Source organism: Apteryx rowi, unplaced genomic scaffold (genome assembly GCF_003343035.1).
Source record: "Apteryx rowi isolate R43461 unplaced genomic scaffold, aptRow1 scaffold_82, whole genome shotgun sequence".
Lineage (NCBI taxonomy): Eukaryota > Metazoa > Chordata > Aves > Apterygiformes > Apterygidae > Apteryx > Apteryx rowi.
The window spans coordinates 274741-299723 of NW_020451116.1; the positions used below are offsets into that span (position 1 = coordinate 274741).

General features: G+C 39.0%; 1 protein-coding gene across 1 annotated transcript in view; it reads left to right on the forward strand.

The window, feature by feature from the left end:
- The first annotated feature begins 409 nt into the window (after positions 1-409).
- Positions 410-24983, forward strand: part of COL4A6 (collagen type IV alpha 6 chain) — a 140681-nt gene continuing 116107 nt past the window's right edge. Inside the window, exon 1 of the mRNA XM_026089504.1 lies at positions 410-469. Within this exon, the coding sequence (XP_025945289.1) occupies positions 410-469 (60 nt within the window). The remainder of the gene's footprint in view (positions 470-24983) is intronic.

Consider the following 24983-nt stretch of genomic DNA (forward strand, 5'->3'; position numbering starts at 1 on the left):
GGCGCGCCCGGCCCGCCGTGACCGTGTGCCTTTGCCTCCCCGCAGGGCGCTGGTGCTGGTGCTGGTGCTCCTCTGCCTGGGCGCGGAGCTGGCGAGCGCGGTAAGTGCGCGGGTGCCGCCGCGCCGGGGCCCCGCCGGGCCCCGAAGGAAGCGCGCGGAGCGGCGGGGGGTCGCGGCGCGGTTCCTGCTCCCGCGCGGCCGCTTTCCACGAGCGCGCGCGGGGGAAAAGCGACGTGCGTCGCGCGCAGGAGCTTCGTGGCGCTCGGAGGGTGATCGGTGCCTCCGCGCTCGGCTGCCCGCCTCCCCCTTCTGCCTTGGTGCCGCTTCAAACCTCCCGTGACGAGCAGAGTCTTTAGGTCCCTGCTCGCAAGGGACCCAGCCCGCGACGCCTCGCGGCTAGGTAGAAGCGATGAGGGAAATTAAAGGATTAGCTGTGAAGCGTAGTGCCGAGGTTCACGACTGTGAAGTGGTAAGTGTGTTTTAAATTCCAGGCTGGCGTACAGAAGCGATGACTTTATGATCTGTCAACCTGATAATTTTATGACATAAACACAGATTTTCTTTGCTGCTCCAAGTTAATGTTTAAACAGATTAGGAAGGGACCGTGGGCTTTTTGCATGTTCATAAGTTTCATATATTTTCTTACTGTCGGCGTGGTTTTTCTTCAACTAGAATATTGACATTCTTAGCCCACTCAGCTGTTGTGAATGAAAGAGTCCTTTTAAAAATCTGTAGTGTAAATTAAGTACCCAAGTGATGCACTGTCAGCAGCTCAAAATAATCCCTTTGTTATATTGTGATATAAATTAAGATTACGCAATACTCTGTAATCTATGTAGTCCTGATTTTACAGCACATGTGCTATAATTAACTTATGGAAGCAGTTTGTATAATATACTTAAACACGTTTATTTTAATTCAACTTCTAACAGGCTTTTAACAAAACAGTTGAAAACTTTAGTTCTTGATTCTTAAACCAATGTTTTCCTGCTGTTTTTGCTGCTATTTAGATTAGTATTTTATCTTCAAGGATTTAGAACCTTGCTGTGCTATTGGGAAGAAATCTTTTCAAAAGGCGTTAATAGAATAGGAATTTATACCTTTCATAAATATGAAAGGCTTGAATCCACCTTGCACTTTCTATTATCAATGAATTGCACCAGTAGAATTTCATCATCCTGATCAGGTGGTAGTTACAAACTTTAATCTTCTCAAAGATTAAAAGATTAGACAATGTGCAAAGCTGTGAGAGTTTCTTTTCTTTTTATGTTTTTTTTTTTAATTAAAAAAACCTAACAGCTGTTTTTCTGAGTGTTCCATATGCAGTGGAATCTATGAGGAAATGATTCTTATACAACACATACTTTCAAGGCTTTCTGAAACATGTGACAAGCCACATTTTGCAGTCATTAGTATAAATCCATACAGTATGTCAGTGAAATTTTTCCTGATTGACACAGTTGTCACTGATAGCAAATTTTTAATTTTTCGTTCCAGTTTTACTTTATACCTGTTGGAAAGAACATCTGTTAAGCAGTCAGATTTTTGTCAGTTTTGACATGTTTGTAAAGGGACTTTGCCAACTGAAGTCTAATATAATGAATAAGATTAGTATCTCCATGTCATTCCTAAGTTCTCCTGCCAGTTTTCTTCAGTGTTAAAAAACAAACAAAATCTTTGTTGCTGTGTGAATGGTCTACAAGTATGAAAACAAATCAGAAATAAGTCCTTAAAATACTTCAAGATGTTGGTACTTAATGTGGTTATGCAGTTAGAACATTTAATTATTCATATCAAAAATGCTGTTAAACACACTCAGTGAGAAAATAGAGACGGTGTTTCATCTTTTCAGATACAGTAGTAGGTAAATGATTCTCATGTGATGATATCACTGAATTTAAAAAAACACCTAACACTTTCTAGAATGAATTAAGCTATTAAGAGAAAATACTAGTGACTGAAATTATTTCTGTAGAAAGCAGAGCTTTTTTTTAGAAAAAGAAGATTCTCTGTAAGATTTCAAAATAGTCCTCTGCTATACAATTTCAAATGATTGAGCATAGTGAATAGTGAAAATGAGATTTATAGTAAAGTGTTTAAGCACTTCTTGCTGAAGACAATAAGACTTGTAACTTAGTTCGTCTATTCCTTTCAATTAATCTGATTTCAATAAATTATCTGTTGTAAAAGAAACTTTCTAAAATATAGTATCAAACTGTTGAGCAGAAAGTCTTCAGGAATGCTATCATGAACATGGCTAGTAGGCAGTGACTGATATGTTAGGCCGGTATCTTGAATAAAGTTGTACCAAGGATGATTTGACTCAGAGGCCTCAATTATATAGTGTAATCATTCTGTAAGAATAGGATTTAAAAAGCTATCAAATTTAATTTCTCAGCTCACATTTATTTTTCCCAGGTATAAATGATGATATGTTTTGAATGGCAGTACAAAATGAGGCCTATAACGCAATGTAAATTTTCTTGAACCAAAGGTTGAAAACATAGATGACTTGTTGTTTATATAGCCTGATTTCTTTCCTTTCAAATCAGTGGGAGTTCAGGCTGTTGGGAGAAAAATAGGAATATTTCTACATAGTCATCTGCAGTACTCTTATGGTATAGCAGGTTGCACAAAAGGACACATTTAACAACCTAGGAAGGGAGATACATGGGGCTACTTCATGTTTATTTTACAGAGAGACAGTTATCTCCTTTGTAGACCAATCACTGGGAATGACACGAATTGCATCTTAGGGCAGCATTCTTCATCGGTTTTTGTGGTTTTCAGGGTATTTGTTAAAGCAGAATAGTCATGAAAGATGCCTCATGGATAATGCTTTGGAAAGAAAGTGCTCTTTCTACTAAGAAAGCGCAGAAGAGGTTGTGTTAGTGCACTGGATAACTAAAGGCAACTGGAAAACTGAAGCTTGTGTTCCTCAGCCTTCACTGGGTTGAGACAGTGATGCTGAGCAACGTTATTCTTTGTCCTTGGTCAGTCTCAGTTTACTTAATTCCTGTGGCTGACGCTGGCAATTTGGCCCATGGGTTGGTGCCTGCTGTCCCAGGTATACATGACATGCAGGCTCTTTCTTCTACCTTCAGTGGCAATATTTGGGCCTATCTCTTTCCACCTAGAAAGGCAGTGACATAGGATCCCTTTTCTCAGCAGGACTGGATATACTCAGGGGATAGTGGTAAGACTGAAGGGCTGAGTTATGCCTCTGAACTTGTTTTCTGCCACATGTAAAGTATTTGCTTCGTCTGAGAATGGATAAAGCAAAACTGTAAGTGTTGGCATCCATATTCAACTGGGAATTATGTAGCAGTTTCCCTTAGAGCTGTCATCTGAAGTCACTCCATAAGCTACGCCTGGTTCATGTTTTCAGTCTTCTTTATTATTATTATTGGTAATTTGCATTATCATATACTAGGAATGTCAGTACAAGATGCTGGGCAAGCATAAAACAGAAAGATAGTACTATCTCGAAGACATTCAAAGTTGCACTGTAAGGCAAATGACAACATTTGTTCCAGAGCTGGAGGGGAATATGAAAAAATGTTGGAATAGTACTAGAGTGGTAGGTGTTTGCCTCATCTGATCACTACTCAGGGCAATACCGAGGCTTTTTCAGGCATCCAGATGAAATGAAGTTTTTAGAAGAAGGACTTTTAAGAGGATAATCAGAGTTTTCCTGATCTTTCTGGGATATCTTTTCATAAACATGAGGTGGGACATGAGATAAAAATGGTCACGAAGGACAGAAATAGGCTCTTGCAGTGAAATATGAGATTCTCATCTCTTCGCAGAGCTCTCAGAGGAGTTGCATCTTATCATACTCCTTGCAGTGCAAGTTATTTCTGTGGGATGGTAACTTGATATTTGTGTCCTTTCTGTCATTATTCAGCTGGCTGAGCACATCTGGAAAATGTGCCAGTCTTGATGTGATACCCTAAGGAGCTACTGTGATAGACTGGTTGTCTGACAGGTTTTTGTGGAACAGCTGAGCTTTCGGAGAGTTCACTCAGCTTTTATTTTATGAATCTGGATTCCATGTATCATTACCACTCCTCCAAATCTTCTTTTTTTGGCTAGTAAATGTGCAGATATCCTTTTTTTATAGTGCTTACCATCTTGTTCAGCAGAACATCTAGCACATGCAGAACTGTCCAACTAAAGGGATTAACTACCAGCCAAAATCAGTTCTGGGCAGCCTGCTCTATTTTGAGTAACTTAAGTTCTGCTGGTTTATGGCAAATCAGCCCAAGTGATCTTCTTTCTTTTCTTAGTATACCCTGTGTTTTCTTTCTGATTCTTTAGCTTTGATACAAATGTTTCATAATGTCTCTTCATTTAATATGTACTGGACCAGCTTAATTGAACCAAGCTCATTGTTTTCATGGCCTTATACCAAAGATTAATTTTGTCTCAGAGGTCTGACAAAGGAAAAAATAGCTGTTTAATCAGGGATATTTAGAAACAGAGTTGCAGCTCTCATGATTCCTACCATTCAGTTTATATAAATATGATCTTATCCATTAGGACCTGTTTTAAAAGCCTTTTCTGTTTCTTTTCCATTTTGTTCACTATCTATAAATATGCAACCCTTCTGCAATTCAGTTTTCTACAGCTATAATATCTTTACATGGCAGTAAGCTTCGTCAGGATAGACGTAATACCTGTAATAAAGTTACTTATGTAAGAAAGGAGCCAACAGAATTTAAGAAATAATGTAAAATGCAAACCTAATCATGTAAATCTCAGGATTTGCTTACCAGATAAGCCAGCTTCTTATTTGTAAGAATGTAGAGGTATAGAGGTGCTTGTTTGACGAAAATTATGTACTGCGTTAAGAATGGTCATTATGCAAAGGTAAAGTTTTAATAGTGACAACAGATCTGTTATTTCCTGGTTCTATAGCAGAATAATGTGAATTAATTAAAAAAAAAAAGAAGCAGCAGACAGTGTTAATTTTCTAGCGTTTGCCAAGACACGTAGAATTTCATGGAAAATTTTTATTTAATGCTGAATATTCCCTTCCCTCCCTTCTAAACAAAGAGTTGTTTATTTGCAGAATATTGCCTGGATGCTAAAGATAATTGAGCTTTGAAAATGTGGCATTTTATTTGGCACTCAGATATTGTGTTAGGTTGCAGCAGCTATGAAATGAAGTAGTTGTGGGTGGTTGTGTTCTGAAGACATTTTTCATCTTGCTCATTTTCCGTTTAAGTTAGGTTGTGGCTACCTTTTGTATAGGTGTGAGAAGCATCATGTGACCTGAAGAAGCTTTTTTCTTTTCCCCTTGTGCAGGCCAGCTGTATTGGCAGCCACTGTATCCCCCGACTTAGGAACTGGTATTAGTAAGTCATGCTGGTATCCCTAAAGTAGACAGGGCATTTCATGGGGTTTCTCCCATGAGAAAAATGTCTCAGAAGAGACACTCTGTGGGCAGCTGGGTGTTTGGTACCTTACTTCTTACCAGTTCTTCCTCCCCAGGTAACTGCGGTACATCCTGACGGTTACAGGTATTATAAGAATGCTACAGATTGCAAAAAACTGTGATAGTAGAAAGGATCTGGCTTGTAAATCCATACCTCCACAAGGTCTTAACTCTGCCTCTCTCTTGTTTGGTTTTTATACAACCAAATTCAGTTTGCAGACACAGGACTGCTCCACGAGGAGAGCTGGTAACTCCCTGACCTGTAGAGGGAGAAAAGAAGTTCTTACTCTCCCACTTCTTCAGAGGCAGGGCATTTATTCAGGCAAGGTGGTCAAAGTATTAAGATCAGACATCCAGTCAATCTCTTGTCAAACATAGTTTTGCTTATGTATCAGAAAATATAACCCAGCTTCTGGTTTTCCAGCTTCTTTCTGTAGTGCACAGATCAACTTGGAAGGCACAGCTGCAAAACACTCTGCAAAGCTAATATATTCTGGTATTAAACAGTGTTAAGGAAACAGAAGTACTGTATTTCAGAGATGTTTAATAGTTTTTAACCTATCATCAATACCTTTTATAGGATTATCAATTCTGTTAAGCCATGTATCCAAAAATAATAAAATGAAGGTACTCATTCTGGAAAAATGTGATGTTATTTATATTGTGAAGTGCTGTCATGGTATTTTGAGGTGATAACTTATCATGAAGTCATGGTAGATACAGATGAAAAATTCTTCACTGCTGGAATTCTTGACATACTTGACATCCTCTCTTCCTTCCTAAATGGATTTGTGGCTCTTCCGTAGATGACTGTTTAAAATTTAATTATTGCCTAGATACCAGTATAAAGTTTTATTACCGGGTCAATAAAGAAGGGAATTTGATAACACCTGTGTCTCAGATTAAATGATGTCAAAGAAGGCAAAATAGGAATTTTTGGAAACTTGGATAGATATTTTTCAAGCTCCCTGAGAATCCAATCTCAAATTCAAGACTGCTTTCTATGTCACTCTGGACAAAAGGAAAATCAAAGCACTTCTGCTGTTATCCTGTGGAAAAGATCATTCTAATAAGGTCAGTCTGTGTTTTGAAAGGGATTGGAAAGAGGTTGAGTTGCTTCTCAGAGGGTATCTGTGAAATGCAGTTGGACTCAGTCTTGTCTTGACAGTGGCTGCAATGTTAAGTAACACTGCAGAAAAAAGATTAGTGGGAAAGGGAGATAGGTCATTGATTTTATGAACTTTATTTCCCTATTTTTTTCAAAATATCCCTACAACCCATGGAGGCTTTTATTCTCRTGGGAAGGCTATAAAGTCTAACTGTAGAGCTTGGTGCACTTCTTCCAGCTTACTTCTCTATGACAAAGGAGCATTTAGAGTGGAATCATGCACTTCCCATTACCTGTTTCTTGCAAAAATAGACTTTGCAGGTGGCAGTGTAGGCAAGAAATCTGAAAATACTTGGAGAAAGCAAATAATCTGTTCCTGTGCTTTTTGCACAGACTTTCTGCGGTTTGGCCTATTTCAGGTTTTTTGTACAACATCCTCTTCTGTGACCACCTGATTTACATGGAAGTTGTGTTGTTGTTGCTGCAGTCTCCGGTAGCTGTATATAACTTTCCACTTTTCAGAAAGTGTTGACATGAATTTTGTTACTGTTATTCAAAGTCATCTTTTCTTTCCAGAATTGCTTCCTCTTTTCCCAGACCCGAGGAAGCCCAAAGACCACAGATCTGCTCCTCCTCTTTCTCTCCCATTCCCTCTCCTCACCCCCCCCCCCACCTTGGCCCATTAATTTTGAGGCTTTTTTGGCACTTTTTTCACAATTCTTGTTGGTCAGAAGAGACTGCACTGGTCCTGTGATTCTGCTCTTCTCATCCAAATGGATACAAGTCTGTAAGGATCCCTACAGCTTGTGCTGGTGTGGTTTGTCCTTGTTGTTTCTGCAGGATTTTGATCAACTTTGGTTGTGTCAACTTCTTCAGGCCACTAAACCTGTGCCACCCAGTCTGCATAGTCTCTGCTCACTTGGGTCCCTTCATATTGAGAGGATCAACACTGTGAGCCAAGTTAGGCTGATTTCCTACAGTCCACTGAGGTGTCAGTAGCTACTGTAGTCTGAGTTTAACTTATGACTCACTTACTGGTCTGTTTTTTCCTGTTTAGCTGGAACCTGCTRTACAGTGCATCTCCGGCCTTTGCCTCAACGTGCTCTGAAGCTCTTCTACCTTCCTACCTCTCCTTTTTTTCCTTAGTAGTCTAGGGTGGCTGCCAGTACGATTCCTGGCGGTAAATCCTGTAGTGATTTTTCTGATGCCTCACTCTTAGCTGCGCTGAGGACATGCCAATGCCTGTTACCCAGGAATCTCTATCGCATATATCTGTCTCAGAGGGTTGCACCTAATACACCTTGCTTTTCCCATTGCTAGTAGGAACAAACGATCCCATCTTTGACAGAAGCATTTGGCAAGACCTCAGTGTGACGTATAATGCAGGTAAAATCTAAACATCATCTAGGTGTTGCATCTGGACTAATCAGGAACTAGCTAGAAAAGGCAAGATAAAGAAGGTTTGTGTAAGAAACGAGACTAGCGTTTTCTTTCCTTGAGTTCTGCATATATGTCGTTCTCCTATTTCCATAGAAAGTGAAAGATTGAAAGCAAGGTAGCAACAGCAACATTAACAGGATCCTTAGCATATTCTTTGGCTGGGAGAGGTAACAAGACCTGCTGCTTTCTAGAAAGAAGTCAAACTGGGATAAATTGTTTGCATGTTGTAAGCTGAAAGCCAACTGCATAAATGAATTTATAGCACTGTTAGAAGGGTTTGGCTTTGATCTAGAGAGCAGAGGAGAGGAAAATGAAAGTGCAGTTAAGCAAAGAATGGACTTACAGATGCTCCTGCACTTCTAAAAACTTCCACAAATACAATGTGTCAGTGGAATTTAAATAATCTTCCTATTTTTTTTTTTGCTGGTGGAATCATTTTAAAGCTCTGAATAGTGACAAGTCTGTGTTTTATCTTTCAACAACTTTTTTGATTACTACATGTACTTTACCTATTCACATAGCACCAGAGTTTTTTTAATCAGCTCCTCATGTTCCTTATCCTTTTGTTTGAATCACTGAAGATGTCATTTTCTATTAATGAAGATCATGCTCTCACAGGTAGTACGACTGTCTTTCTCTGGACATGAAATAATGTCTAGCTCTGAAAAAGAGTCCTAAAACAAAAATGTATTTCTTTAGAAAATGATGCAGTTGTTTTCAGGAAAGGATCAATGAATGTATTGCTCTTAATAACCTATTTTTTATTTTAAAGTCTGCTTAGAATTCATGAGCTGGCAGATCAGTTTTCCAGAAATGTATATCTAAATGTATCTTGTTATTGTAACAAAGTTAAATAGATTAACTGATACAAGTGAGTAATTTCTTGACTTTCTGAGAGAGGAACAGGACTATTTTAAAGTTGTAGTGGTCTTCCTCAAAGCAGTCAAAGCTTTTGCTATGAAGGTGTGTGTAGAAATCATTTGCTCTGTAGAGTATATATGTATTTTGAAAGCAATTTGGAATTATTGCTGTAGTGAGAAGGCATTAAAAAAGTAGGAAGGTGAGTCATTATATTGTACTTTGATGATTAAACCTATCCACAAAGCAGGGTGGAACTGAACTGGAAGAACATAGCCTGCAGGAGCAAAAACGTTTGGCAAAAAGCAGGTTTGGAAAATTAAGAAGGTATAGTAGTCTCCAGACTTTTCCATAAAAGGAGCCTGTAGGCTTTCTGCCTCAGCCCTCCTTGTGAGATTTTAGACTATCATCAAAGTATGTGTGAGGAGGTTGAGAAGTTGGAGCAATATCTGTAGAATGAATGTACCTTTGTAAATACCTTCTTTCATGAGCGGCAACACACGTGAAGTGTGGATTCAGTTGGCAGGTGAGGTTGGCAAGTCCTGCATTGAACTGCACAGCGTGTAGCACTCTGCACAGAGCCTGCTGACTCTGCTCCCTCTTGCCAGGAGGAATTGAAGGGCGATGAGTCTTGATCTTGGGGTCACAGTTGAGGTGGTCTGCAATAAGCCCTGGATACCAAAAGTAAGGTGCTGTATTTCTGGCATACTTTTGAAATATGTATGCTTTTTACCTTATGATTCACAATAGGTGCAACATAAATACATTGTTTTCCATTTAGTAAAAGGTTTTTTTTTTCTGTGTTAATCTGAAACACAGTTTCTAACAGCTCTCTCTTTTTGTAAGCTTCATATGATCACTTCTGAGGAGAAGGAGTAGTGCATTTTTTAACCTAATAAAGTAGTTTTGGCTCAAAATGGAAACTGCCCGTGAAATCCCCTCATTTGGATGGTACTTGGCTTTGTGCTGTCGCTTGGAAAGGTCTAATGAGTAAGCTTAGCAAAAATAGAAAGAAAAGATRTTAATACGGTGGTGAGGGGAAGAAGCTGTCAAACCCACTTCTGTAATAAAGGTGAAGTATTCTAGTGGTCAACTTAGATGTCAGATCCTCAGCCTGCTTTTACCACAAGCAGATACAGGAAACACTTTCTAAACTCCACAGAGGTTTACAAGTGAAATGTCTTGGTGGCCATAAACACAATGCTCTAGGTGGCTCTGCAAGGTAGCGATTATATGGTTTGCTCTGCGGTAGTCTTAACAACCTCAATCTCCGTGCATCTATAATCTTGTTAGGATTAAATTGAAATCTGACTAGGTAATTAGAGTGAGCTCCAAACTGTGGTTTGACCTAATACATCTTAGTGGTACAACTTCTATGTTAATGGATCAGTTCTGGAGCCTGTGGAGTGTTGAGAGCTCTTGTCTATGGGAGCTGAGGACATTCTGTACCCCAAGTAATCTGAGAAAATCAACTCAGAGCTTCTGCAAAGACTATTCTTTGGAGACTGTACTAACCGGGGTCTGGGCAGAGCATCTTTTGATGTCCCTGAGCACATTTACATTGAAGGTAAAATGTGTTTGCAGGCCCTCCAGAGTGCTGACAGTTGTAGGATGGATTGAATCCTGAAAGGAGTATGCCTCTTAAAGTGATGGCAACATTATTCTGTCTGTCTTAACCCTTTCCTAGGGTTCATTTATCATGGACATGCATTTGACTCTGTTTCCCTTACATAAATGCAAAGTAACATGTTGCAATTTTAAATTTTAAATGCACAATCATTGGTTGTGTTACTGTATTGTCTTTCACCTGTGGGTCTGAGTGCTTTGCAAATACCTTTCAGCTATGCCCAGCCACGTTACTTTGTGGCAGATAGGTAATGGTATAGCTGCCTTTCAGGTGGGGAGGAAGTTTTGCCCCAAATCGTACAGCAAGTCAATCGTAACACTGGATTGTGACTCCTGGTTCCCTGCTGTAGCCACTGGATGAACGCAGGCATTACAGCCAGGAAATGCAAAACAGCACTTTGCATAATGATAATAATTCTGTTATGTAGCTGTGCTTCTTTGAAATGTTGCACCATAATTGGTATTGTTTGTATGACCTAAGGTCCTCTATAAATGAGAAGACATGCATACAGTCAGCCTTTGGAAATCTTGAAGGGCTGGGCCTCTAACCAGTAAGGCATAGAACCTGAAAAGTTAATTGTGGCTATTTAAAGACTTTTCATTCAATTGACTTTTCTGCTATGTACTAGCATGATACTGCAAATTTTGCGAAGAGTCTGGTTGGCTTTTATCTTTCAGCTTCACACTATCCAGCCAAGTTCTGCACATGTTTCAGAGAGGAGTGGCAAGGTTTAAAAACCAGCTAGTTAGTCTCAGCTATAGTCTGACAGTAGTGGAGAAGAATTATTTAATATTTATATCAGATCTTCAGTCCCACTATGACTTTTCAACACTATTCAAGGATACTTTGTGAAACAGCAAAATAAAATGTTTGCTGACTGTTTTGAGTAGAAATAGACAAATGCTACAGGTTTTTTAAGGAGAATTCTGTGATTTAGAATGATTTATATTTTATTTCAAATGTAAAACCAATTTGCAAAACAATTGAGCCAAATTCAGCAAACAGGATTTTTTTTTAATTCAAAACTCAGTAGTAAGAATTTAACAATTTTCAAGCAGAGTGGCTCTTAATAGAAGTGTTTTGCAGCGGATGATGGCTCTCCAGATCCTTTTTAGGATTTCTCCCTTCTTTCTTACCTTTCAGCTTGTGAAACAAAGAAACGGGAAAATGATTTTTTAATTTGTATTAAGATACTGTCCAGGTCTGGAATGACTGTTTTGTAGCTTTCCCTGCACAGAGGACTGGCAGCCCAGTGATCCTTGTGCAGTGATACCAGTTAAAAGATTTGGTTTGGGTTTTGTGATATCATTGAACTTAATAGAAATTAATTTTGCTGACATAGCTATGTTTGTTTTCTCTGTATAATATTAAGTGCTTTCTATGTTTAAAAATAGTCAGACAAAATAATTCCAGTGTCCATTTCATCAAGATGTGTGCTTATAATTTTTATTAAAGAAATTCCAGCGAGAAAGTTATTTCCCTCCTCTTCATTCCGGCATTATGAGCTCACTCACAGGAGGGCAGAGGGGTACCAGGTTTTGGGCTGAAATTCCTTTGACAGAGGAATGTGCAGTGAGACACAGGTACAGGCTAGCTCCACGACATACTTGTTTAGAGGAGCCCTTCTGCAGCCCAGCAGCTTACAGATCTCAGATTTACAACACTTCTTTATCTGCCTGTTTTTGTATTTAAAAAAAAAAAAAAAAGTGACAGCTGGGTTAATTTTTATGAGGAACCTTGTGAGAGAGTTTTCTTTAATTTTCAAACAATGGAGATTATCCTTTTTTTTTTCCTTTTTTTCCCCCCGTTACAGATAGGCAGTAAAAGTGTATTTTAAGACCCTTAAAAGTTGTGGATGTGGTAGTAAGTAAGAAAAGTTGAGATAATAAGAAAAGCATTAACTCTGTTGTCTGATGTAGTCTGTGCTATTATGTTTAACTGAAGTGGGTGAGAATTCAGCCTGCACTTTACATAGTATCTCATTGGGGGCCTCATCGTGTGGGGGCTGATTACATTCAGTTTCTTTTGGAGTTTTATGTTGTGCCTGGCATGAGTAATCCTTTTTTTCCTTAGGAGTTAGTTAGCTGCATCCTATGCATGTTTATTTAGATGTTACTTCAGACTTACCAAGGTAACACTATTATCAAATCGTATCTTGAAAAAGTTGCAGAAAAGAACTAAAATGCTTCCATTAAATAAGTTCATCATGAAACTATCATGGAAGAGAAATCCACATTCTGTTTGAAACCAGATTCTTTCTGTAAGATAAAAAAAAAAAAAAAAGCTACAATTCATTCAATTACTTGGCAGAGTTGTGAAATTTACTGTGCTGCTCAGTCTGTATCCACCATAGCATCTGTTCTTGGTAAGCCTGAAATCACTGACTCCTGGCTGGTGATATGAAGGCACTGTAGCAGGGTGTCGTAAGTGAATCAGGAAACTGAATTCTATTTTTGACGTAGCTTGATGAGTGATTTTATATAACTTTTAAAAAATTCTACATCTTGTGTTTATAAGGAACTGTAAAATAATCATGTGTATGCTGTTCCTGGTAGTCTGTATGTCTGTTTTTCAAGACTCTAGCTGAAAGAGAGTTGAGAAAGGAAAAATATGTTTAATTTTTTGTTTCAAGTCATAGTAATAGAGGAGAATCATTTTCAGAGGAGAAGGTTTACTTTAACTTTAGGACAGGTAACTTGGTAATAGTGAAAGAAATTTAGAGTTTTTTTGTATGCTTGCTTTTTTGTACTTTCCACAAGTTTCCCAAGGTGATATTTGTATTTTGCTTTCTTGGTTTTCCTGAATAATCTATCAGCTCTTCTAATATGTATGAATAGAGAGCCATGATAAATCACATACAAAGTATGTGTTTTGTAAAAATCTCTATAACTGCAACCTTGAATTTAGGTTTTAATTCCACAAAATTAAAACTTTTACTAAAATCTTGCACTTTTCTCTGCACATATTCCACTGAGGTCCCATGGGGAGGGATAGAAATTAGGATTACGTAAAAGCCTAGACCGTACGAAACAAATGACATCTGTGTAAAGCAACAGAACAAAGTCAGTGTTATTTTGTCTTGCTTAAATTATAAAGTAGTAATGTAAATAAAAACATAGATAATATGTTATATTGCCTAGGGATACATGTTGTGTTAGATTTTTTTCATAATCACAAAAGATGACAAGAGGGTTGGATTCAATAGCTCGAAGAATTTCACGAGTCTTAACTGGACTGGTCTCAGAATGCTAGGATTTGAACAATAGTACATGCTAATTTTTTTTGAAGAAATAAAAAAAATCATGCTTGTCTAACAGTCCTGTAGCATTTCCTGGTCTGATTTTTATTGCAAAGACTTTTGTAAAAATGTTACAGATAGAAGATGAGAACATCCATTCTCATGTAAAATAAAATCTTAGCTTTTATCCCTAAATCTTAGAGAAAAATTGGAGAAACCAGGAGAAAACAATAGGACCCCCAAAGTATCAGTTTTTGCTTTCATAGCTTTTAAGCCAAGTGCTTGATTTTAGGGGACTGTTATGTAACTTCTGGATGTTTGACTTCCGCAGCATTGTGGAATTTAGGAGAGGTTTCCCTATGACTGGATGACTCAGGCCTGTCAGCTATAGGGTTTCTTGCATCCTTGTCTAAAATTGGCACTGGTGCTACTGGAGTCAGGATCTCTGACAAGCTGGATGGAGGTCTGTTTAGACCGGGCTCGATTGGAGAGCAGAAAAAAACCCCATACTTCGGCTTGCAGGATCTGCTGTGTTAATTATGTCTTGTTTGATACACACTGGACACAGTGCTCAGAACAAAGTTCAGCTTTTCAAGTTAAGAATTGATTGTGTTCTCTTTAAGTACTTCTTGAAATTTCTGTGTCTTCTGATGGGCCGGACTTTACGGAGGAGAAAGGCTGTTAAATGGAGCAAGAAACTCTGGCGGAGAGGCCTGCAGTGCAGGTGCCAGGAATCCGGGTTGCTGTTGCTGTTGCCCGGCCAGAGGCTGTGCCCATGTCTTGCACATGGTGCTTGTGTGTGTAGGAGAGCAAGAAGGGCAGCTTCTATTGACAGTTCCTCAGCAGATCTGTGTTATATTCCTTTCTGAAGTTTAAAGCATAACTTGGTGCAAAGTTTTACACTTCCAAACAACAAATAGAGCTTTGCCCATTTTGGGACAGGGAATAGTTCTGTAGCTGGTTTAAATCCAAATAAGTTAACAGCAGAGCGGACTTCCTAGTCCATCCTTTACTTCCCATTTATGCCACGAAGCAAGTCTGGGTACTTTGTAAGTAACCAACCTAAATAAAATGTGTTAGTCCTTTCAGTTACGCTTTCTGTGCTGTTTATTAGCAAAGGTCTTAGCCTAAGTTCATTCAGCCAAGAAAGCCCTTTGAAACCCCTCTCAAGTCAGTATGTTTGGCTGGAATTGGATATCAATTAATTTAGCCTTGATTGCTGACTACCCATGGTATATAAGCTGCCATTGTTAGGACACCTTTGCAAAGTCTGAAATGAAATATTTTCTTTTGAGTTCACTACTCATAGATAAGTGAGCACTCATGTAGCCTTTTGTTTGGCTTTCTATAGAATTTAATTTACAAACTTTGCTGGAAAATAACCTTTTGCCCTTATTAATATATTCTGTACCACAAAGGAATCCGCAGGGTGTCAGGGTGTACAATGTACAGCCCCTACTCTTCAGTTTGAAGTTGCTGCTTGCCTCTTGGAGGGGTTTTAGGAAGTTAATGTTTGGATCAATTCAGAGGTTGAACTTTTAGCTTTGGTTATGTTTCTCTCACTGCAACTGTAGGCCTTGTACCAGTCATAGCAGGAGTTAGTCTGGGGGTGGTGAATGTGGGAGTGCACATAGCTGTGAACTTTTTCTTGCAGTCACAGGAAGGCAGTGCAGCACTTATCAAAAGTCACGAGCATCCAATTTTAATTAGATTTTATGTTTCTAAGAGACCCTTCAGATAGTACTTGTGTCGACTTTGTTAAAAATCTGCATGAGGTTTAAATGTCACCATGCACAAATGAAGGAATAATTTGTGCTGAAATGTAGTCTGCACTCCAAGGGATTTGCAACCTGCCAGATACATGCAAAGCCTAAGAAAAATAGGAAAAAATATTGCTCAGCAAGGAGCAATCTCATCACACCAACTATGGAATCCAGTGCTGTTCTTTAAGACACTGTATATGTGCAGTTTTCTCTGATATTCATTCTGTTCAGTGATGGTGCTTCCTCTGTCTCTTTAGACATAAAGGATGCCCGAGTTAAACATTTTGCCTGGGTATAGATGCAGAGGTTCAAGCCTGATTTTGATTTAAAATCACTTTTTGCAATGGAAAGGTGTTGGTAATTAACTAGCTGAGGGGAGTCCTGAAAACAGTTTTCATCTCTCCCAAAACTGCTCGCTCTTCTCAGTCTTACAACAAATTAGCAGCAGGACCAGCAGGTGAGCTCAAAGCACAGCTGTGCTTTGTACTGCTGGCATGTAAATAGAGCATTAAAAAATGAACTTTCTGCAACAGTGTTTTATTGTCAGGCTGATTGTTGGTGTGATATCTCAGATCATAAATCTTTGAGCAAATGATCAGTGATCCAAAGGGATCATTCTTTTCTCTTCCTTGCAACAACAGAAGCATTAGTCTTCCAGAAAGCATCAAATTATTTCATTTAATCAGGAAAAATCTCCCTCTGTCAGGCCAAAAAAATACAGGAAACCAGCTTAGGCCAGAAAATGTATTTCAGTGTTCACTCTGGGGACAACATCCACACCTCTTACAAACAGAGAAACTGATCGGGAACATAATCCTTGGGCAAGATTAACGTTAAAGTCTCCAAAGCCTTTATAGCTGATTCAAATAAAAATGTGTGTTGGTATATGTTTATATATAGATATTGTTTAGTTTTGAACTCTTGGAAATCTCAAAGGGCGATAAGCAGGTTAAGAAAGAGTACTTCAGGGTGAATCTGGCATTGTGTCCAGATTAAAAATTCAGCATCTCTCACTCACTTTTTTAATCACTGGAAGAAAGTTGAAGAAGGAGGGTTATTTACCCAATCTAGTTTTAAGCTAATTTAGGTATTTAACTGAGGTGCGACTCAGTGAATCACCATTAACAACCTAAGTTCCTTTTATGGCCAGTGGAGATTGGTAAGAGAGGCAAGTTGGAGTGCTGCTGTCGGATCACTGACATAGGGAACGTAAATACCTACCTCTGACACAAAGATCCTATGTGCTGTGAAAAAGGCTCTTGGAAACTGGTGTGTGGATGGGCAGTATGAGAGAGAATAGAAAAGGGAGCAAGGATGATACACTGCACAGTGGTTCTTTTCTTTTTTCCTCACAGTGATACATAGATGACTCTAAAGATTTCATCCGTGTAAGCTATTTCTGTGGGTCCCATTGCGCGGGACCCTCCGCATCCCATCGCTTTAGGGAGTGAGGGTTCAGGATAGTTATTCAGGTGGCAAACCCTAATGCAGCTGTTCTCAGGTAATAAATAAAAGAGATGAAGCAAGTGTCATTTCATTGTGGGGCGCAGTCTATTAGATTCATGCAACGTTAGTGTCCTGTTCTGCAGCCTGCCAATAAACATTACACAACACATTAGGATGGGTAGAAGAAGACAGGATTTTCCCTGAAACAGCAAGGGGAGTTTGAGAAGGTCAAATATAATTGTTTAGGTTGGAATACGACCAGGACACAGTGACTAATAACGCGAGTGTCTCTGGTTTCCTAATGGCCATCAGGTGCCAGAACCTCTGTTTTATATCTCGTTTAAAAGAAAGGGTAAGTCATCAGAACCCCTGATGGCTCGGGGTGGGCGGCGAGATAAAGCTTCCTGCAAATTCCCAGTCCTGCCTGCTCTATCACTCAGGTTGCTGGGAAGCTTCCTATGCTAACTCTGTTGTGCTGAGCTTGAGATTTCTGACTGGGTTAGGTGCAAGAGGTTGCAGCTTTCCTGTGAGATATATACATTCCTTTATGTCAAGGCAAGGGTTATAGGGATTATTTTTATACCAAAGACAAAAAACATCTAAATACATCTCTCCAAAATTCTTAAGAAGTATTTGATCTTTCCCTGAGGAATAACTTAATGGTCAATTTTTAAATTGTGAGGACTTGTGCTCAGGGATGAATTCAAAAGTAGTTTTTGAACCAGAATTAATTAGAAACCAGCTTCCTGCTAGTAATTTTGGGAAAGAGGGAGATTTTGAGGATCACCTTTTGCTACTAGTTCTCTTCTTTCCATGAGCCTTTTCTTTTGCTTTTTTTGCTTTTGTTTTCTCTACTCATTTAAAAAAAAAAATCAAATACTTTACCTTGTGCAAGAAAATAGAAATATTTAGTAAAGTTTTCTTTAGGTGGCTTCCTTCTGGAATATTCTATAAATCCACATGTATTGGTTGGCCTTGTAAGGAACATACATAAACAGTTATGTTCCTTCTCCTTTCTGAGCGATGCCATCTTTTATTGCACTGCACTGTTGTGTGACACTTGCACTCGTGAACTGTCAAACAAAGGCTGGCAGAATCCTTCTGCAGCCTTTTAGCCAATAAGGGTATTTTAGTGCTCTAATATTACTAAATATGTTCATTTCCCTCCCCTTTTAGGTTGATTATATGATGATTATATTGATGATTATATCACATTAAATGCTAACGAGGATAAAAATAATCGTGTTCAAATTTGTGGATTGCAAAATGAAACATTTCTTTTTAAATACAATCATTTTTTATAAAGAAAACTACAGTGCATTCTTTTTGCTTTCTGTATTTGTATAGCTGTCTAGAGAGGTATAAAATACAGAACAAAACATGTTTCAAACACATTAAATAACGTAATGGCATTGTATTTATTAAGAAATGTGCTGACTATGACCAAGTACCCTTTACTACAATGAAAACAAATCATCCTTTCTCCCAGGCTTACATCTGTGTGTGTTGCATGGTCAGAAGAAAACAAAGTGCTTATAGCCCCTGAAATTTTGGATACTAGCCAGTGTTCACAAGGAGGATGGACAGCAACTGCCCTCAAGCAGCTGGTTCATATTTTCAGCCATTGCGGTTACCTATAAATACAGGAACTGACTATATTTCTTTCCAGCTGAATGAGTAGAAGTTTTCTTTTTGACCACTGTTTTGAAGTACCACATTAAATTCCATATGCTGTTCCATGCATCTTTGTTAATTGAGCTCGGAGAGTCATGCCAAAAGAAAAGTCTATTATCTCTCTCTTTAGTGGTGAGTGGGACTAAATATGCAGAAAAGGCAAAGGGTATTGTGGAACAGTAATGAGCTTCTGAAGAGTCATCCCACCTCCTCTCGCGCTAGTGTGTTGTGCTCCAGCTGCTGCAAAATATCAGTGAATAGTCCGCATGAACTCAGTGACCAGAAGTAGAAAGAGGAACCTTTCAATCATGGTCCTCTTGTTTCAGGCAAACCTTAGGAAAAGTTTTCTGATCCTGCATTGATGACTACTGTACATCTCTTGTTTCTCTTCAAAAAAACAGTTAGGGATCAGCAGTAGCTGCAAACTAGAGCAGCAAGGGTTCTAGCAGTCCTGTGCACAGCGGGAAATGGGGAGATGTGGGGAGTAAGGGGGAGTCAGATTGCTTAGGGAAAAGTATCTGCTTATCCTGGAGGAAGACTGATGAAAGATGAGCTTCTCTGTGCAGGTCTGGGGTATAAGAGAAGGTCTGTGTTCTGGGGAATGCAATAAGACTCTTACAGCACTTTTGCTGAGATAAGAGTGAGGCTGAATTTACAGTGGATGAACAGAGAGGTGCAATATCTGTTGATGGAAATGGCAAAGCCTTTTTATTTATTTTTACTACAAGTGCCAGTGCTTTACTTTAGCAAGAACTTCTTAATCCTTAAAGTCTTGCAAATGAGTTTGATGCACCTCAGCATTGCTGGGAGGGCTGTGAGCAGATTGAACTTCTCTTCTGCTTTTTTCCCCTCTTGCTCTCTTCCCTCCCTCCAGCTAAATTCCAGCCCGCATCTCCCCCTGCATCGAAAGCTGAAAACCTTCTTTCCTTCTGTGTGACCTTTGCCCTGCCTCCAAACAAGGGCTAGAGAGGGCCAGGGTAAGGGCCAGGGGGCTTGTCCTCTCTCCTCCTCCCAGTGGCCAGGGTCCTTCCTGAACAAGGGCAGAATCCAACCACAAAATCAGGATGTGCATTCAAGCTGTTCCTGCATGTGTAAAAGCCTTAATACTTGTCGTTATCAAAATATTAGGACTAAAAAGAGCTCAATATTTGTAACGTGCAATTTGTTTTCTTAAAACCGGGCTACAGGTGGCAGGATACATGCATTCTCATTTTTGGAGCTCGAGTACTGAAAGCAAAGGGTCATTTGAACACTTCCATTTTCAACAGTTCCAGCAAGCAGGCGGTACTGCTGCTGTCAAAATATAACTATTCACACAGCACTTATGTCTCTAATCTGACATGAAAATACCTCAGAGATTGCAGGCCACATTTGTACTCAGAGGAATCTGCCAAGATCAAGACCTGCAGGTTCTCTCTTCCAAACTGCCTGTAATTTATTTTTTCTTTTCAAAATGAATGATCTCTTTTTCCTTTTCGACCTGACCCATAAAGATGGACTGGAGTTTAGGAGCTGCAGCTCTTGAAAATTACCTCTGAAGTCAGAACATTGAAGCCAATAGTTACATATTTAGCTGAGCCTTGTGAGTTTAAGTGTGCCATAGGTTGATGGTCAAGAGGGGAAAAAATGACTAAGGAAATGTATTTCCCCAATTCAAAGTTCTCACATGAGAAAAAAGCATTTGTTTAACCATTTTAGATATTTGTGGAAAGTCATGAGATTTATAGATCCCTTCTACTCAACACATATTCACAGTGCTACTTTTCTCAGAACTCACTGAAGACATGAACGCACTCTTAGATGTGAAGCAGTGATCCTATTTCCACGTCTGGTCAGTCTCTGCATCCTCCATAAAAAATATCATCAAAACAGCAATTGAAAAAGGTGATCTTAGATATGGAAACTGTGAACCCCTACCTTGTATCATGCAAGTTTCAAAGGCTTGAATATGTCTTTTCTTCTTTTTTTTTTCTTTTTTTCCTTCTTTTTTTTCTTTTCTTTTTTTTTACTGGGAGTTTGAACTCAAAAGGTTTAAGATTTGGGGTGTTGGGGGTGTCAGAAACCTTAGGACTGGTACTTGTTGGTCATCAGTTTATATTCAGCAGAGCTCATTAGTCGGTTGTAAGCAAAGTCTGCATAGTCTGGAATCTGTTTGCTGTATATAAATGTTTGCAATTGTGAGATGGTGACATTAAATTGCATGCTCGTGTTGTGAAATACACTGAGCCTAAAAAGTAGGTGTTTCAAAGGTGAAAAATATTCTGATACTGGGGCATCTGATCCCCAGCAATGCTGAAAAGTTCTGATGTAAGAGGTGCTTCTTCCAGAAGATGTATTTTGTTACTATTGAATGCTCAGTACACTTCAGGGCTTCAAACTGAACTTTCCCTTTGTTCCAAATTAGTGCATGTACTGCACAGTGTAGATAAATATAATTGGTTTTGTTCAGAAATACAGGTTAACCCAGGTATGTGAAAAGTTGAACATTCCTTATGTTCTGGCTCTTGCTCTTTGTGTGTGTACCATTTTTATAGAGCATAAAGTCAGGGAGGGATAGTTTACAATATCTAAGCTGTGAGTTGCACTACCTCTCTATTTTGGGGCTTTGCTGACCTAGACTAATGCCAGGGTCCCATATTAGCTATGTTATTTAAACAATATTTAAATATGGAATTTAAGAGAGTACCGATCAGATAGAAATTTGTCTTTATTTGTAGTTACTAAGATTAAATGGAGCAGGTATATCTTTGGGAAGTTACGCAGATGAAAAAGAGGTCAGTCTTTGCGATAGTAAGAGATTGTTTGGTCTGGAGTAGCTCTGATTGACCCATTGTATCATGGTAGGGCATCTTGTAACAGATCTGTGGTCCTATGTAAAAAAACATGGAGACCATTCCCTTCACGTGTATGTTGGACAGTATCAGTACTATACTTTAACTCACAGTGCCAAAATATGTAAGGACACACTAATTCATTTTATACCATTCTAAGCATGACAGAGCCAAAACACGTCAAAACAAATGTTAGGCTGGAGTAGCAAAAATGAGCCAAACATGCTTAGTTGTATTGACTTTGAAGTCTCCTCTTGCATCAGTGGTGAGTTTGGATCCAGGTCTTCATCCAAATATATCTCCTTCTCAGAGAGCTAATAAAGAGGCCAGGTAAAGTGTGTGTGAGTATCATTTTGTATTTTCTCTCCCTCTCCCCCCTCTCTCTCTCTCTTTTTTTTTTTTTTGGTAAATGTACTGTCTAAAAATGACTTCGGTGTTACGAAGAACATATACATAGAAGATTGTGTGGAAATAGTTGGCCAATAAGAGTCTGCAGCTATCCTAGTGAAAATCAGAGTTAAATGTGTGTGTTTTGGGTAGCTCTAAATGCATTGATACTGATGAATAGTATTAGCATTGACAGATTTTGCTACCTGTATTTTACTTCATTTGCTGAACAAGGGGGGAAAAAAAGAATGTGGTAGGGGAGAGTATAAGTCCTTCAAGACTGGCAGGGAACAGGCCATTACCTGGGCACAGGCTAGCACAGATTTTTGTTTAGAGTTTGATTCTTCTCAGATGAGATGCTATTTTCAATTCAAAGGAACTGTACTAAAAATCTCCCAAGCATTTTGTGTTTAAAAAAATATCTGAAATCATCATGATTCATTTGCTAGCATGCAGTCATTCAATCTCTGGTCATGGATACAGTGAATATCAAAAAGCCCAAACATATTCCTATATCTTATGCTGTGAATAAAGCTCTAGGTATCTACTCTAGCTTCAGCTGCATGATTTCTTCCACTTTGTTCAAGCTAGACAGAAGTCACAGAACATCCAGTTCTTCTTCCAGTCTAGCCATTGAGCTGGATGGAGAGATACTTGATTTAAGAGGGTCTGGAGTGCCTTTGCTATTTAAAATGTCAGAAATTGTAAAACTATCCTTGAGCTGTCTCCTTAGACAGCTCAAACATCTGTTCAGATTCCTCAGTGGAGAAACAAAAAGCAATCCTAACAGATATCCATGCCTGGCAGAATTCTGTTTACTTTGCTTACCAGAGACACCATATATTTGTTTAAAAGATAGAAGAGAGATGTGTACAAATGAAGACAGAATTGTCTAATCAAAATGTGTGTGGGTGGCAAGTGAAAAAGCTTATTCTCTAGTGAGTGAATGTAAATTATTGTAGTATGATGCCTTTAGAAGATAGCCTCCCAGATGTTTTCTCATCATTGTTTGCATCTGATCAGTTCCTGTTTTCTGAAAACATTCGTTTGCATCTCACTGCTAACATAAAAGAAGTCTTTGAAGATAGTCTTCTATAAGAGAGGCAACCTTGAGTCATAGTGAAAGTGCCAAGCTGGAATCCAGAAAGTCAGATTTTTGTTTGTGGAAGCACTGTGTGAGCATGAGTCATTTTCTAACTCCGCTCTGCATTTCACTCTTTGCAGCTGTCAATGGGAATAAAAATACAGATGATGAAAATTTGTTAGCTAACATTGATAGAGAATATAGTATTTTCAACATACTTTAAGTTCTAAGTATCAGCAGAGGCTATGTATGGAGAAACATTTTTTCAGGAAAACAAGTCTAGAACATCCAGCTGTGCTGACACTGACTTATCAATTATCTTCAGTCTTGTCTTTCATCTACACACTGATTTTTTAGTAGCATTCTCTGAATTCTGAGTTACTATTTTTGCTGGCATCCTAAAATCAGTCAATGGAAAAGGTTTTTGCAGAGGAGAGGAAGGGGATGTGTTAGGTAAATTACCCATCTAAAATATTTTTGTTCAGTAAAGTGGAGTAGGTGGAGAAGAGTCATTAAGGTAGCTCAAGAATTTGGACAGTGCTAAAGCTCATTTTCTATAATATAAGCATTACAACATAATTGCACAGCCATAAAGAGAGAGATGTATTTTTGGTGGTGCTCCAGTGATGTGTTAGGAAGAGTATACTCACTTTTGTTCAGGAGATTTTACAGAAGTGTCATTAGAAGATGTATATGTAAGATGCATTTAAGTATCATGTCTTCAGGATTACTTAACACTGTTAGATTATGCTCATGGTAAATTATGATTTGTCTTAAACTAGTAGAAGCTCCCCAGTAGTCTAGGATCATGGATTCTCTACTGAACTGCTTTTAACCTTCTGACATGAGTGGTACTTTATCACAGTTGTAGTGATGTGAAATCAGAATTATGCCTTATATTTCCTTCAGCCTGCTATCTACCTTTAAGCCAGTCATCTCTACTGGCTTTTGTTAATCCATCTTTTTTTGTGTTTAGTGAAACAAATTATTTACTAGTCTTCAAATGACAAGGAACTTAAATCTCTAGACTAGTTGATAACAAAAGACACCTGCTGTCATTTTTACTGGGCACCTTCAGGATCAGGTCCTCTTAAAATTGTACCCATTGAAACCAAGGGCACCATGCTCTATATGGTATTCAGCTTCTTTGGTCTTGATGATTCAGTCACATGTTCTCAGGTGCATAAAAGTAAAATCTCACTCAATTTATTAAGATTTCTTCTAAATGGTGTGGTTTAAAATTGAAGTCATTAGAAATGAGTAAGGGTAAAAAATCCTTGGAAGTCCAAGAGGATAAGAATTTAAATCATGGAATCGCAAAATAGTTCAAGTTGGAAGGGACCTATGGGGACTGTCTAGTCCAACCCTCTAGCTCAAAGCAGGGTCAGCTAGAGCATGTTGCCCAGGACATTATCCAGCTGGGTTTTGAGTATCTCCAAGGGTGGAGACTCCACAGCCTTTCTGGACAACCTGTTCCAGTGTTTGATCACCCTTACAGTAAAAAAGTTTTTTCTTATGTTTAAACGGATTTTCTTTTTCTTCAATTTGTGCCTTTTGCTTCTTGTCCTGTGTCTGAGAAGGGTCTTGTTCTGGCTACTTTACTCTTTCCTGTAAGCTATCTAATACATTAGTGAGATTCACCCCCCCACACCTCAAGCCCTCTCTGCTCCAGACTGCAGCGCTCTCAGCCTCTCCTTGTATGACAGATGCTCCAATCCCATAATCACCTTTGTGGCCTTCCACTGGACTCACCCCAGTAGGTCCATATCTTTCTTGTACTGGGGAGCCCAGGCCTGGACCCAGCACTCCAGATGTTGTCTCACCAGCAGAGGGGAAGGATCACCTCTTTTGACCTGCTGGCAGTGCTCTGCCTAATGCAGCCCAGGATGCTGTTGGCCTTCTTTGTTGCAAGGGCACATTCCTGGCTTGTGTTCAAGTTGTCCACCAGGACCCTCAGATCCTTCTCTGCGAAGCTGTTTTCCAGCCAGTCAGCCCCCAGTCTGTACTGGTACCTGGAGTTATTCTTCCCCAGGTGCAAGACTTTACATTTCCCTTAGTTGAACTTCATGATGTTCCTGTCGGCCCAT